Here is a 15,684-nt window from a genome sequence, read left to right on the forward strand (position 1 = left end):
GAACTGGAGGGACCTTTCTTAAATTTTATATGTAGGTTCCCCTTGGTCCTAGCTGTGCAGGGCAATTTTAGAGACTGATCGGATAGACAACATGGCCGACAGGCAGCCATCTTGGATTTTGATATTGAAAGTTTGTTATCGCTATTTCTCAAGAGGTACGAGAGGGATCTTTCTCAAATCTTATACGTAGGTTCCCCTTGGTCCTTAGCTGTGCAGGACAACTTTTGAGACTGATCGGATAAACAACATGGCCGACAGGCAGCCATCTTGGATTTTGATAGTGAAAGTTTGTTATCGCTATTTCTCAAGAGGTACGAGAGGGATCTTTCTCAAATTTTATATTTAGGTTTCCCTTGTTCCTTAGCTGTGCTGGGCAATTTTTGAGACTGATCGGATAAAACAACATGGCCGACAGGCAGCCATCTTGGATTTTGATAGTGTGGGTTTGTTACCGCTATTTCTCCGGAAGAACTAGAGGGATCTTTCTTAAATTTTATATGTAGGTTCCCCTTGGTCCTAGCTGTGCAGGGCAACTTTTAGAGACTGATCGCATAAACAAAATGGCCGACAGGCAGCCATCTTGGATTTTGATAGTGAAAGTTTGTTATCGCTATTTCTCGGGAAGTACGGGAGGGATCTTTCTCAAATTTTAAATGTAGGTTCCCCTTGATCCCTCGTTGTGTATGTTATATTTTGAGACTGATCATAAAAACAAAATGGATTAAAAGAAGAACTAAACAGATCTTTCTCATATTGCAATGATCGATTCTATTTCTTTCACATTAAGTACTGTACTAGTAAATATGTGAAATGACAAACTCACTTTGAAGGTTGGCTTTCATACACATCAGTATTAAGTTTAGATCAAAAGTTACCTCAAGGTGCATTTACTGTTAACATGACTCGATCAAACAGATTAGAGGAAAGAAGAGAAAAGATCGAAGTGACAAAGAACTAATGAAGATGGTACAAAGGTGGGCGCCAAGATCCCTCTGGGATCTGTTGTTTTTTATATCGTCTGTCGTCGATTAATGTCAGAACTCCGGCCTTCTATCATATGCGGGAAATAAGCGACCCAAGCCCGGGTCGCACTTCAAACTGATATGTTAGAAACAAATCGTCACTTTCATACACATGTCGCACATGAATCGAAAGATCTATTCTTTATGCACAAGATGAACATAAATTACATGCCTCAAACAACCAATACAATCACTAAAAACATATTTTTTCAAACTTACTAGTTTTACTCTAGTTTTATCACTAGTCCATATTTGTGAGGAACAAATACATACTACTTAAATTGGCATACACACTACTAATACAGATACATGGTTGTGAGTATAAGTGTACCTAAATGATCTTTCCACTACCTGGGAACATTTGGAAACATCGACAAACACAGAACAGTATTGTTGTTAGCGGTGTTAGACTCTGTGCTATTTAAATGAAAATAACACGTAAAACATTGACGTTTAGCTGTCTAGTAACTGTGTCTATGTACCTTCAACAATTAACTTATCTGACGTACAGTGTTGACAGCCTGATGGTGTAACGGGGTCGCGCACCTTTATACGCAGGCCAGCTCATTAGAGTCGGGGCTTTGTGGATTGGGTAACCAAGGTAACCGAAGCTGATATAACTAGATATAGTGTTTACCATGGCGACTACCCATCATACATAAACTGTTCAGACAAAAGTAGTCGCCACTCTCACCTGGCTATTGACAAGTGAACAAAAGGTATATAGCTCAAATCATACATCACGGTCCACGCCTATGTGATAATAGTGGTGATACGTTTCCGTTCACCTAGGGATTACTAGCTGCAGATCGATATATCGACGCGAGAGGACGCGCTTCTGATATCGTGGCCGTACTTCAAGATATACTACAGTTATACGGAGCTCGTGTCATTCTGGCAGACATTATCACAGCACAGCTGTTTTGAAGAAGAATCATGCTCACAGTTGGACAACACCACACGCTCGCTTCGTTTGACTCATAAAGCCATTTGGAGAGTTTATCACATACAAGATATGCCTAATGACTCGTAGCGCGGACTAGTGTTCGTCTTGGAATTGGCAGCAACTCTTGAAGTCGTGTTGAATGTTCTAGAATTTGTTGACAAAAACGATTTACTGTCCCTACTACAGTGTGTACTTCCGGTGTTATTAACGATGTCCATCGGTTTTCTCATTTGAAGAGATACATTTTATTTCAGTAAATTGTTTAACGTCTCGTTGAAGATTAACACCGACTGTGAAGCTGACAATGGGAAGCGGATCGTCCATCGACACCTCTAAGACAATCCACTTGTCTATCGCTGGAAAAAGCGAAAAGGTAGGTTTATTGTACAATTCGTTGACATACTTAATTGTGTTGTTTTACTAAGGAATATAGCGATTCTATTCTGGAACAAACAAATCGAAAAAGATAAAAAAAAAAAAATTTTAAATGCATGAAATTTAAGAAATGACATAATAAGTTTGCGTCATATATTAATAACAACTTTCAATTAATACGTGGTAGCTGATAAAGATTGCAAAAGCAAGAATCAAAATGAGAAGGTTGATCTGTATTGTTTTAGTTTGCTAATATTGTGAGAGGGAAAAATATTGTATCTTAATTTAAGCTGATAATTGGTACAAAAATATTAAAACAGTTATTACTAAAATTTACGGAAAAAGTGTTATTTTTGAATGTTTCTATTTGTTTTCATTTTTTTTTCTCTATTTTTCTTGACTTCTTGTTGCCGTCGGATTACTCGGGAGAATTTGAGTTATCGGCATGTTGTATAATAGATATGTTTAAATATGTAATTATTTAATCATGTCGGAAAGTTTAAGGTGAAAGAATATACAACATTTTTTCTTCTTTTTTACTTGACTCTTGGATTGACAAATTTTAAAAGCCTGTGTGTTTTTTTTTCTATTTTCCTTTTTCCCCCTTTCGGAGGTCAAATTTTTATGGTATTCACAAAGATGTGAAACGCAGATTCGACGTAATTACTAACTTCCATTGTTATATCGTCCGAGTAGAATGAACGTCGAGGCACTTGTTACGTTTTTATTAAAGCAATGAATGTTTTTGCAAATGTTGTTATGGTCATATAATACCTATGGCTATTGATGACAAACAATATTCGCTAAAATATTCATTACACATGTATAGTTATTTCGAACAATTCTTTTAACAACAGATTTAGTGTTGACAACAATGAAATTGATGAAGTCACAAAAGAGATTAATGAAAGCATTTAACAAATGTGTTTATAGTCTCATAACAAGATCTCAATGCATTACAATGGAATCTTATAGTGAAGAGTTTACGCATGCCTTCATTTAATCTAAAGGAGTTTGTGGTAATCCTAATACCGTAATGCTAATGGATATTTTATATAACAAGGTGGTTGGTTGACGACGGACCTTTAGTCCATGTAGTTGTCAGTGGCCTGGTAGCTGGGATCTATTCGGTTGACGACGGACTTTTAGTCCATGTAGTTGTCAGTAGCCTGGTAGCTGGGATATATTCGGTTGACGACGGACCTTTACTCCACGCAGTTGTCAGTAGCCTGGTTGCTGGGATATATTCGGTTGACGACGGACCTTTAGTCCACGCAGTTGTCAGTAGCCTGGTTGCTGGGATATATTCGGTTGACGACGGACCTTTAGTCAATGTAGTTGTCAGTAGCCTGGTAGCTGGGATCTATTCGGTTGACGACTGACCTTTAGTCCATGTAGTTGTCAGTAGCCTGGTAGCTGGGATCTATTCGGTTGACGACGGACCTTTAGTCCACCCAGTTGTCAGTAGCCTGGTAGCTGGGATCTATTCGGTTGACGACGGACTTTTAGTCCACCCAGTTGTCAGTAGCCTGGTAGCTGAGATCTATTCGGTTGACGAAGGACTTTTAGTCCACCCAGTTGTCAGTAGCCTGGTAGCTGAGATCTATTCGGTTGACGACGGACCTTTAGTCCATGTTGTTGTCAATAGCCTGGTAGCTGGGATCTATTCGGTTGACGACGGACTTTTAGTCCACCCAGTTGTCAGTAGCCTGGTAGCTGAGATCTATTCGGTTGACGAAGGACTTTTAGTCCACCCAGTTGTCAGTAGCCTGGTAGCTGAGATCTATTCGGTTGACGACGGACCTTTAGTCCATGTTGTTGTCAATAGCCTGGTAGCTGGGATCTATTCGGTTGACGACGGACCTTTAGTCAATGTAGTTGTCAGTAGCCTGGTAGCTGGGATCTATTCGGTTGACGACCGACTTTCAGTCCACCTAGTTGTCAGTAGCCTGGTAGCTAGGATCTTTTCGGTTGACGACGGATTTTTAGTCCACCCAGTTGTCAGTAGCCTGGTAGCTGAGATCTATTCGGTTGACGAAGGACTTTTAGTCCACCCAGTTGTCAGTAGCCTGGTAGCTGAGATCTATTCGGTTGACGACGGACCTTTAGTCCATGTTGTTGTCAATAGCCTGGTAGCTGGGATCTATTCGGTTGACGAAGAACTTTTAGTCCATGTAGTTGTCAGTAGCCTGGTAGCTGAGATCTATTCTGTTGACGACGGACCTTTAGTCCATGTTGTTGTCAAAAGCCTGGTAGCTGGGATCTATTCGGTTGACGACGGACCTTTAGTCAGTGTAGGTGTCAGTAGCCTGGTAGCTACGATTTATTCGGATGACGACGGACCCTTAGTCCATGTAGTTCTCAGTGGCCTGGTAGCTCAGATCTATCCGGTTGGCGACGGACCTTTAGTCCACGGAGTTGTCGGTGGCCTGGTAGCTGAGATCTCTCCGGTTGACGACGGACGGACCTTTAGTCCATGTTGTTGTCAGTAGCCTGGTAGCTACGATTTATTCGGATGACGACGGACCTTTAGTCCATGTAGTTGTCTGTAGCCTGGTAGCTGGGATCTGTTCGGTTGACAACGGACCTTTAGTCCATGTAGTTGTCAGTGGCCTGGTAGCTGAGATCTATTCGGTTGACGACGGACCTTTAGTCCACGCAGTTGTCAGTAGCCTGGTAGCTGGGATATATTCTGGCACGGTTTGTAGCGTTATGTAGATGTTCCCCTAACAAGTGATGGTTGGATATCATGCCTTTGAACTCGAGTTAGATAATTTTGAAACTGTACAATGACACGAGGTTAATAGAGTGTATTTCATAACTTCATAATGAACAAATGAGAGTTAGATAAACGTGATAAATAACCATTGCGTCTTTGGCGACTTGTTATTGCCTATCGCATTCCCTTAAAGAATACATTATGTCTGTTTCCGATGGGAAAACAGTCGCAGTACACTAACGTTAGCACATATCAACGGGCCATTGAAACCAGATTTTATCGTTAAATTGTTTGATGGAGTGTTAGATAAATGGTTCTGGCTTTTAAAAAATTATCATGAAACAATTTTTAACTCTTTAGAAACGTGGCGAAACTGCTCTGTTCGAAAACAAACACTTGAACAAAGGCTTTGATTATGTTATTTCAAAACCTTAGAGAGGCACTAGCAAAATTTGGTGCGTTGTTTTATTTTTGAAATTCAAATAACTTGTGTAAGATTAATATAAAAAACACGTCACTCGTTGTGCAGTCTCTATTTACTATCTATAATGAACAATCGACCAATTTGTACCTCGTGCTTTTCGATCGTTCGTAAGTATCCCCGGCACCATTGCGAAAAATGATATTACGCTTTTAGAACATTTTTTTCGTATGACTGAAAAACGGTACTAAAACACGTTACAAAAACACGGTAATAAAACACGGTACTAAAACACGATACTAAAACACGGTACGAAAACACGATACTAAAACACGTTACTAAAACACGATACTAAAACACGATACTAAAACACGGTACTAAATCACGATACTATACCAAGATACTAAAACACGGTACAAAAACGCGATACTAAAACACGGTACTAAAACACGGTACTAAAACACGGTACTAAAACACGATACTAAAACACGATACTAAAACACGGTACTAAAACACGATACTAAAACACGATACTAAACACGGTACTAAAACACGGTACTAAAACACGATACTAAAACACGGTACTAAAAGCTTGATCTGCTTAAAATATCGTTTACAAAATTTTTCAAAATGCATTTGTCTTAAAAAAATCTGATGATAAACAAATATCTTTTAATAACATATGTATAGTGTCGAGATCTTCTTTAACATCTTCACCACTGAAGACACATTTGAACTCTTCTAATTCCAAGTTTGGAATAGTTCATTTTGAAATTTCAAGGGTGAATGAGTTAATCTATACGTAGGTTTAATTAAAAGTTCAGAATTCTGATAAAATTTGATTTTTATCCACCATGAAGGTTTTGTGTTTACTTGTTGCTAAGCTAACTTAACAGTGAACTGGTGCTGCCGTTAAAGATTCTCGAGTGATCAAACCATCTCCTACGCTAGTCAATTTCCATCTAAACACAAACAAAGATTTGTTTAAGGTTTATGCCACGTATTTCCAAGCTGTAAAATTGAAGGTGTGCCGGGTTTGGATGCCTTGAGCGAAGCCTTCCTACACATTTTGTCCTTTCACAAGAGGAGAGTTGTCCGCCCTTTGACTCATTTGCCGTTGCATTCTAATTCATTCATGTTTGCATCTGCGTCTAACATAAGGTACCATACATAGTAGGAAGTAAGGTAACTTGATTATCGCTTCTGTACTGTTATAAAAACACACTTTTCTGATGAATCTGAATCTCTGGGCAAAATATTGAATTTCGGTCGCCTTTATGCCAAGTTCTTTACTTTGTTTGTCATGGACATCAGTACAACTCTTTGATGTACTTGATCATGCGTCACTCATCCAGGTGTCGCTTTGATTGGAGACATGATTAACTGAATGTAACAAAACAATGCAACAGCAAAAAGTATTTTCACATAAAAATCCTAGTATACATAAGTATGTACTACAGGCGTCAACAGTTAGGATTAAAAGGGAACAAAACACGTTAAGAGGACCCAGCGGAAGCGCCTAAAATAATACCTAATGTTTTAAAGGGTTTTACGTCCTGATAATATCTTAAGGTCATTTAAGGACGTGCTTTCGTGTGTTATGTTTGGGTGCTGTGTATTCCTGCATGTGTGTATGTGTGCTGGAGGCAGGGTATGTTGGTGTATTTGCCTCAATGCGATAGTGTGGATCTGATGCCAACTTTATAGTGCTATCTCACTGAAATACCATGTCGAAGGTACTCCGCACAGCCTTCCAGCCGGCAATATTAAAACATTACCCTTCATGCTGAACGCTTAGCAGGCAATAACGGATACCCAGACTTTCGTATATCTCGGCATTGGGACAGAATGTATGGCCCTTCTCAACTGGGCGAACTTTCAACAGCTTGGAAAAAAAGGTGAGGTATTAAATATTCTCACAATTATCGAGCTACAAAAATGTATATCCTAAATATATATACGCCTCCCGATATATTGTATGAATACGATCTGATGCACTTTACCGTAACAAAAGATAAATATACGTCACATGGTCAGTAAACAACTGCCTTGGTAAAGAGACCAGTTGGTGAATAAACGAAGTACCCATTGAAAATTAGGTTCTATACCTTCGTATTGGCGTTAACACGGAGATCAGTTACTAGAAAGTTTAAGTAAATATTTAAAATTAGACCCTAAACCATCTTGTTGGTGTTTATACAGATATCAAGTACCACAAAACGAAAACCTACGAAGAATTAGATCCCGGACCTTTGTGTTGGTTTTAATACGGAGATCAAGTACAAGGAATACGATGTATTAGTTAGTAATAAAATATGGAGATCTATGTTTAGAGTAACGAGGTAAATATTTAGATCCTTACCGTTCTTGTTAGTGTTACGATGAACCTATTAAGAATAAGCTGCACGAACCTTGTATTGGCTTTGTAAGGAGGTCCAATACAAGAAATACGGTGCGTATCAATATGCTGTAGATCATTGCTATTTTTTTGGTAATATATCTTGCTGTTATTTTACATTCTACCTAGAAGATGCATCGAGAGAATACCAAAGTGTCAACAAAAACAATAATGCGAAATCAATATCAATCAAACTCAGACACAAAAATAAACATTGGAGAAATGTACATGGATAACCTTGACAAAGTAAACGGATAATAAGACCAGATGTTCCGGAAGGGTAAGCGTCTTCTGGTTCATCGACAGCACCAACCCTATAAATCTAGGACAAATCCAAGTAATGAATTTAAATCAAGAACTCGTGTGGTGACAACTAAACCCCAATGAATACTAATGAGCATATTAGAATCATAGACCGTCACATCAAACATAGAGATAACATGTAACATGATGAGATCATGATGGCGGTACAGTTTATCAATTATTTTGTTTTTGTTTGTGAAGAAAAAACCTTGTCCTAGTCTTCATAGTTTCATTACAATCCACCGAGATGTTTTGAAATGATACAAAAACAAAATGATCCATGTCCAATAAAAGTACAGGTAAAACAAACACCAAGGCACCTGGCCGTATCGACCTCAGTACTATTTATGTAGATGTTGATACAATATTGTTGAACAACGATATTGAATTCAACGAAATGAAAGAACGTGTATTTGTGAAAATATCAGCTGAACATATTTTCCTATGCAATGAAAATGCAATTAAAAGGTTCGCTTAAGAACACATTGCTTACCTGTGTGCCGGTTCTGTTTGCTTAATTTATATAATTAAGAGCAAGCTTGGCAGGTAAACACATTAAATAAAGAAAATCCATGAAGTGATATGGTAAACAAATCCTCCTACTCGTCGATCATGATCGTGCCCTTGTCAGCACAGCATAGAATAGTTACATCTGTTGGGGTTTTTTCGTTGAAATTATTTAACTTATCATTTACGTTTCGAATGACATTCTTTTCTCACATTTCTTAAAATGAAACACTAACAACCTTACAGTATATATTTTGCAATCTTATTACAATTGAACTGATTTGTAACCTTGCATGAGGACATTTTGAACGTAGTATGTAATCATGCTATTTAGAATATCTTAGTGACTTGGGATATACGCATGATAGTTCGTGTTGATTTGTCTACAAATAAGCTGCTTTCAATGTAGTGTTCTTTAAAATAAAGGAAAACCCGATGACTTTTACTGTAAATTAGTTAACAATCGAAGGTCCTCCAGATTCCGATGTAACTAGGGTTACATATGACTGGCTGTTACTATAGTTAGATATAGCTGGCTGTTACTTGGGATTAAATATGACTGGCTGTTACTAGGGTCAAAACCAATGGCTGTTACTAGGGTTAAATATGACTGACCGATACTAGGGTCAAATAGGACTGGCTGTCGACTTGTGCCTAAAGTGCAATTCATCTAATCACAAATATGTTTTCAAAACGAATTTTTCACGAAAACAAAACCAGCTAAATAATATTGGTTGTCATGACGATGATATATTGTTTTCGGTAACAGACATCGGTTGTCATGACGATGACGCATTGTTTGCATATCAGGAGAATGTTTGCGTTGGTGCATAGTAACAGCTTTCATTCATAATTTCACAGCCTTACATATTATCTCCTTTTGTAAAGTGAATCAATATTTTCGTTATACAAGAGTGTGAAATACAAATTTTATGAAATATTTTTACCACTGGAATCGCTTTCCAAATGCATGCAAAACACTTGAGACTTTTATAAATTTTCGAACATAGAGAAACCTCTCCTTGTTTTCCTTTTGGATATAACTGAAGATATTCTTTGCTAGGTTACTTCCGTTGATCAGTTTGTATAATTGGTTAGAGAGATATAATGATATGAGTTCAAGGGTGAAAACTTTAAATGCTCAGAATACTATCACTGTCTTTTTAATTTCATATTTTGTGATCTGTCCATAAATTCTTGCAAGATATGTTTTTCTTTTCAAAGCTATATTCATGCCGAAATGTTTCGACAGCAAATTTCTTTTTTTGGCAGTGTTACGAAGATCAACAAAGTCATATCTTAGAATAATTCAATTATTAAAGATAATTCGTCATTACCGATTTATTTAATCTTTAAACTTTGTGTATAGTTTGCTGAAATAACCAAACTGATTCTTTTCATATGAAGGAAACGAAAAAATAAAATTAAGGAAAAAGAACACAATCCAAAAGTTTGCATTGGTTGTATCAGTTCCTGTGTATTACGTCATCGGTTTCGTAGACGTGGAACGTTATCATAAATTGAACAATGAGAAAATGTGTTGTTATGAACTAATCAAAATACAACTGTTACCTAAGTTTCAAAGATGTAACCTACAGAACGCTAAAAAGAGCCAATCTGCCAGTATTGAAAAACAACCGCAAGACAAAGGAATGTACTTATAATTAGTGTGTACGCTCTACACAGGTGGAGTAACTGCAAATAGGTTTGTGGTTGACGCCACCTGTAGGGCAATAGGGCATTCCCAGAAAATAATAATGGAACCGAATACCTCAAGATAGGATCGATCTCTTATTGTTAAAATAAAAAGACATATTCACTACTATTGAAAAACACGTCATATCAATCAATGAACCTTTATAACTTCGGGTTATTAAGCCCGATATCTGAGTTATTGTGTCAAAATTTTAAGGAAAAAATTAAGTCAAAGTATTGAGTTTGTCACACAAAAAGTGACATTGAATTATTTTATATGTGTCTGTAGCACGGAAGCTGCCTATGATAAATGTAGTAAATATGTATCTAGGTATCGATATCAGCAATACAGGGTATTTATTGTAATATGTCAATATTACCATGGTAATATAATGTTATATGATGAGAACCAATAAAGGTATATATATTTATAATATCTAGTTTACTGATTAAGATGGGGGAAATTCCAAGTCGACAGTCGAGTCGGCAGGGATAACAATATCGGAAAACACACCTGTAAAAACATAAGTTTTGTCGATTATTGTATTGTGACATTTGATTGTTTACAGTTGGTTGAAGATTTTAGTAAATAAAACTTTTCTAGTTTATTTTCCGATATTCACTGCCCACTCTCACTTAAATTCAAACTTTGTAAATGCAAATATGGTACATGAAACTATAACTGATTCATGTGAAAAACCAAACAATTCGAATAATGAAAAAAAACTTGAATTCTGTGAAAAAGTTAATACTGAATTAATGAACATGTAAACTTATCTTTTAAGGATGAGACTTTGAAAGAAATATGTGAATGTTTTGTATCATCTGCAAAAACTGCTTTTCAAGTTACATGTATTAGAAATTCTAATAACTCCAGGAAAACTAATGTAAATGTAAACAAGCCTTGGTTTAACCAAGACTGTAAATCTGCTCGACAGAATTATCAGAGAGCAAAAATATTTTACAAGAAATATGGTTCCAGTATTTTTGATAAAGTGAAATATAAAGCGGAGAAAAATTATAAAAAAATGTTAAACAAAAGCATGAAAATGTATAGAACCGAATTGTGTAACAAATTAAAAAATATGCGGTCATCTGATCCAAAAGCATATTGGAAAATTTTAAACTCGTCAAATAAGAAAAGAAAAAAGTACAAACGTAAATATAAATGCGTTGATCGATTATTTTAAAGAACTTAACTCTACGGATGATTTGGAATATAGTTTAGATGATTTATTGCTGAACATCAATCAAGATGATTCCATTATAAACCAACCAATATCATCAGAAGAAATTAAGAAATGTATCAAAGGTTTGAAAAATAATGAATCGTCCGGGAATGACTTGATTGTAAACAAGTATATTTCCTCTACATGTGAATTTATGCTACCTATATATGTACAATTATTAAATGTCATATTTAATACGGGAATAATTAACACAATATGGCTGGAAGGGAATATTATGCCCATATATAAAAACAAAGGTGATCAACGTGATCCTGCGAATTATCGCCCAATTACTTTATTGAGCTGTATGGGGAAACTTTTCTCGTCCATTTTGAACAACAGGTTGGGTAGATTCTCTGATCAAGTTGACCTCCTCTGCAAAAATCAGTCTGGTTTTCGTAAAGAATATTCTACAATTGGCAATAACTTTATAATACATGTTCTATTTGAATTATTGAAAATAAGTAAAGAAAAATATATTGTGCATTTATCGACTTTCAAAAAGCCTTTGACTCTGTTTAGCGAACAGGATTATGGCAAAAATTAGTAAACTGTAATATTAACGGAAAATGTTTTAGAGTAATTTTTAATCTGTATGATGGTATTAAATCCAGAATAGCTTTGAATAATTGTAAATCTGACTATTTCCCATGTAATATTGGAGTTAGACAAGGCGAAATTTATCGCCGATTTTGTTATCGCTCTACTAAAATGACCTTGAGCAATTTTTACAAGGTCAAGGTATTAAAGGTTTAGAATCTGTAAATGATACTCTGCAAAATGAGTTGTCTATATATCTGTACTTGGCAATTTTATTATATGCAGATGATACAGTTCTGTTTGCTGAAACACCAGGGGATTTACAAAAACAATTAGATAGTTTCCAGCTATATTGCGAAATGTGGAAATTAAAAGTTAATGTATCGAAGACAAAAATAATTATCTTTTCCAAAGGTCGTTTAAATAGAAATCTAAGGTTTACTTATAATAATTATGAAATCGAGATTGTAAAGGAATTGAAATATCTTGGTTTTATGTTAGGTAGGTGAGGTGGATATGCCTGTAACAAAAAATACCTGGTATCTCAAGCAACAAAAGCTATGTTTGCAGTATTGAGGAAGTCTCAATAGATTGCCAATTAGACTTATTTGACAAAATTATAAAACCAATTTTATTGTATGGTTGCGAAATATGGGGTTTCAGTAATTTTAATATGATCGAGCGTTTACATCTCTAATTTTGTAAATTCATACTTCATGTAAATAAGTCTACGCCAAATTTTATGGTGTACGAATTGGGGAGGTATCCCCTATCAATAAGTATAAAAGTGAGAATGATCACTTTCTGGGCAAACCTTGTAGAAGCAGATTATAATAAAATATCCAGTATTTTGTATAAATCATTATTTCACAAAATTGCAGAAGAAAATGGGGAAACTGGTTATTACATCCCCTGGATAAGATATTTGAAAAGTATACTTGATGAGTGTGGATTATCCAATATATGGATATCACAAACATTTCCAAATATTTTGTGGTTAAAAAAAACTGTTGAACAAATTTTATGTGACCAATTTTTGCAAAAATTGTGATTCTGACAAAAATGAATCCAGCAAAGGAATAAATTATAAATTATTTAAAGATGAACTAAAATTAGAAAATTACCTAAATATCCCGGCAACAAAAAATGCCATGATGTTCTGTAAATTTAGAACTGGAAATGCCAGACTTCCAATAGAAAAAGGAAGATGGTTAAATATAGAGAGAAGAAATAGAATATGCCATTTGTGTAATACTGAAGCTGGAGATGAATTTCATTATGTTTAATTGTCCAAATTTTTCAAATTAAAGAAAATTGTTTCTTCCAAATTATAATAGCAGGCAACCAAACCGTTTAAAATTCCAGCAACCTTTTTCAACAAATAACAAAGTTTTACTAGTTAAAATATGCAAATATACTAATATAGTAATAGAGAGAGTCCGTTCTCCTGGTTAAAACAGCACGTACTCTATCTTGAATGTACCCATTGTATATTTTCTTTATATCACATGCAAATTGTGGTTTAAAAGAATAAAATCTTGTCTTGTCTTGACACTGATCTGATCTACAATAAAAACCTGCCACATCTTATTTACTTTTGTGTTTGAAGTATTAACGAGCTAGTCGGTTGCTTAGTAAACACGTTTTAGATAAGACACATAACGGTGACTGAAGACAAACAGTTTCGTGCCAATCCCGCGTTCCAAGGTGCTAATAGGCATGTAGGCGACTGTCATAGTACTATGGGAAAATAACAGGTTGCGGTACCGAAAACAGGGAAAAGTAAATATTTTTGTGCTGATTAATTTGTTGATGTTATAGTGTTTATACCTTGCAACCGCTGAATTCTGGCATGAAGACAAACACGTATAATTATGATAAAATAATATCAAAATATGTTATATAAAGATTAGGATTTAAGTAATATCACAATATGATATTTAATAAGTAGATGAATATGGTTAGTTATAATAACGAAATAATAAACAATATGTAATATTATATGATGATAAATATGTTAGATTATGATTTAAATAATATCACAATATGATATTTAATAAGTAGATGAATATGGTTATTTATAATAACGAAATAATAAACAATATGTAATATTATATGATGATAAATATGTAAGATTATGATTTGAATAATATCACAATATGATATTTAATAAGTAGATGAATATGGTTATTTATAATAACAAAATAATAAAGCAATATGAAATATAATGTCATGATGAATATGTTTCATTCTGCATAGGTAATATCACAATATTTCATATGAAATATAGCTAAATGCATATAAAAAGTATTAACGAGCTAGTCGGTTGCTTAGTAAACACGTTTTAGATAAGACACATAACGGTGACTGAAGACAAACAGTTTCGTGCCAATCCCGCGTTCCAAGGTGCTAATAGGCATGTAGGCGACTGTCATAGTACTATGGGAAAATAACAGGTTGCGGTACCGAAAACAGGGAAAAGTAAATATTTTTGTGCTGATTAATTTGTTGATGTTATAGTGTTTATACCTTGCAACCGCTGAATTCTGGCATGAAGACAAACACGTATAATTATGATAAAATAATATCAAAATATGTTATATAAAGATTAGGATTTAAGTAATATCACAATATGATATTTAATAAGTAGATGAATATGGTTAGTTATAATAACGAAATAATAAACAATATGTAATATTATATGATGATAAATATGTTAGATTATGATTTAAATAATATCACAATATGATATTTAATAAGTAGATGAATATGGTTATTTATAATAACGAAATAATAAACAATATGTAATATTATATGATGATAAATATGTAAGATTATGATTTGAATAATATCACAATATGATATTTAATAAGTAGATGAATATGGTTATTTATAATAACAAAATAATAAAGCAATATGAAATATAATGTCATGATGAATATGTTTCATTCTGCATAGGTAATATCACAATATTTCATATGAAATATAGCTAAATGCATATAAAAAGTATTAACGAGCTAGTCGGTTGCTTAGTAAACACGTTTTAGATAAGACACATAACGGTGACTGAAGACAAACAGTTTCGTGCCAATCCCGCGTTCCAAGGTGCTAATAGGCATGTAGGCGACTGTCATAGTACTATGGGAAAATAACAGGTTGCGGTACCGAAAACAGGGAAAAGTAAATATTTTTGTGCTGATTAATTTGTTGATGTTATAGTGTTTATACCTTGCAACCGCTGAATTCTGGCATGAAGACAAACACGTATAATTATGATAAAATAATATCAAAATATGTTATATAAAGATTAGGATTTAAGTAATATCACAATATGATATTTAATAAGTAGATGAATATGGTTAGTTATAATAACGAAATAATAAACAATATGTAATATTATATGATGATAAATATGTTAGATTATGATTTAAATAATATCACAATATGATATTTAATAAGTAGATGAATATGGTTATTTATAATAACGAAATAATAAACAATATGTAATATTATATGATGATAAATATGT

At 34.6% G+C, this 15,684-nt stretch overlaps 1 protein-coding gene across 1 annotated transcript in view; it reads left to right on the forward strand.

Moving 5' to 3' along the window:
* The first annotated feature begins 1,874 nt into the window (after nt 1-1,874).
* The window catches only part of LOC110454613 (high affinity cGMP-specific 3',5'-cyclic phosphodiesterase 9A-like), a 36,331-nt gene continuing 22,521 nt past the window's right edge, over nt 1,875-15,684 (forward strand). Inside the window, exon 1 of the mRNA XM_021504226.1 lies at nt 1,875-2,341. Within this exon, the coding sequence (XP_021359901.1) occupies nt 2,273-2,341 (69 nt within the window). The 5' untranslated portion in view covers nt 1,875-2,272. The remainder of the gene's footprint in view (nt 2,342-15,684) is intronic.

Source organism: Mizuhopecten yessoensis, unplaced genomic scaffold (assembly GCF_002113885.1).
Source record: "Mizuhopecten yessoensis strain PY_sf001 unplaced genomic scaffold, ASM211388v2 scaffold7953, whole genome shotgun sequence".
Lineage (NCBI taxonomy): Eukaryota > Metazoa > Mollusca > Bivalvia > Pectinida > Pectinidae > Mizuhopecten > Mizuhopecten yessoensis.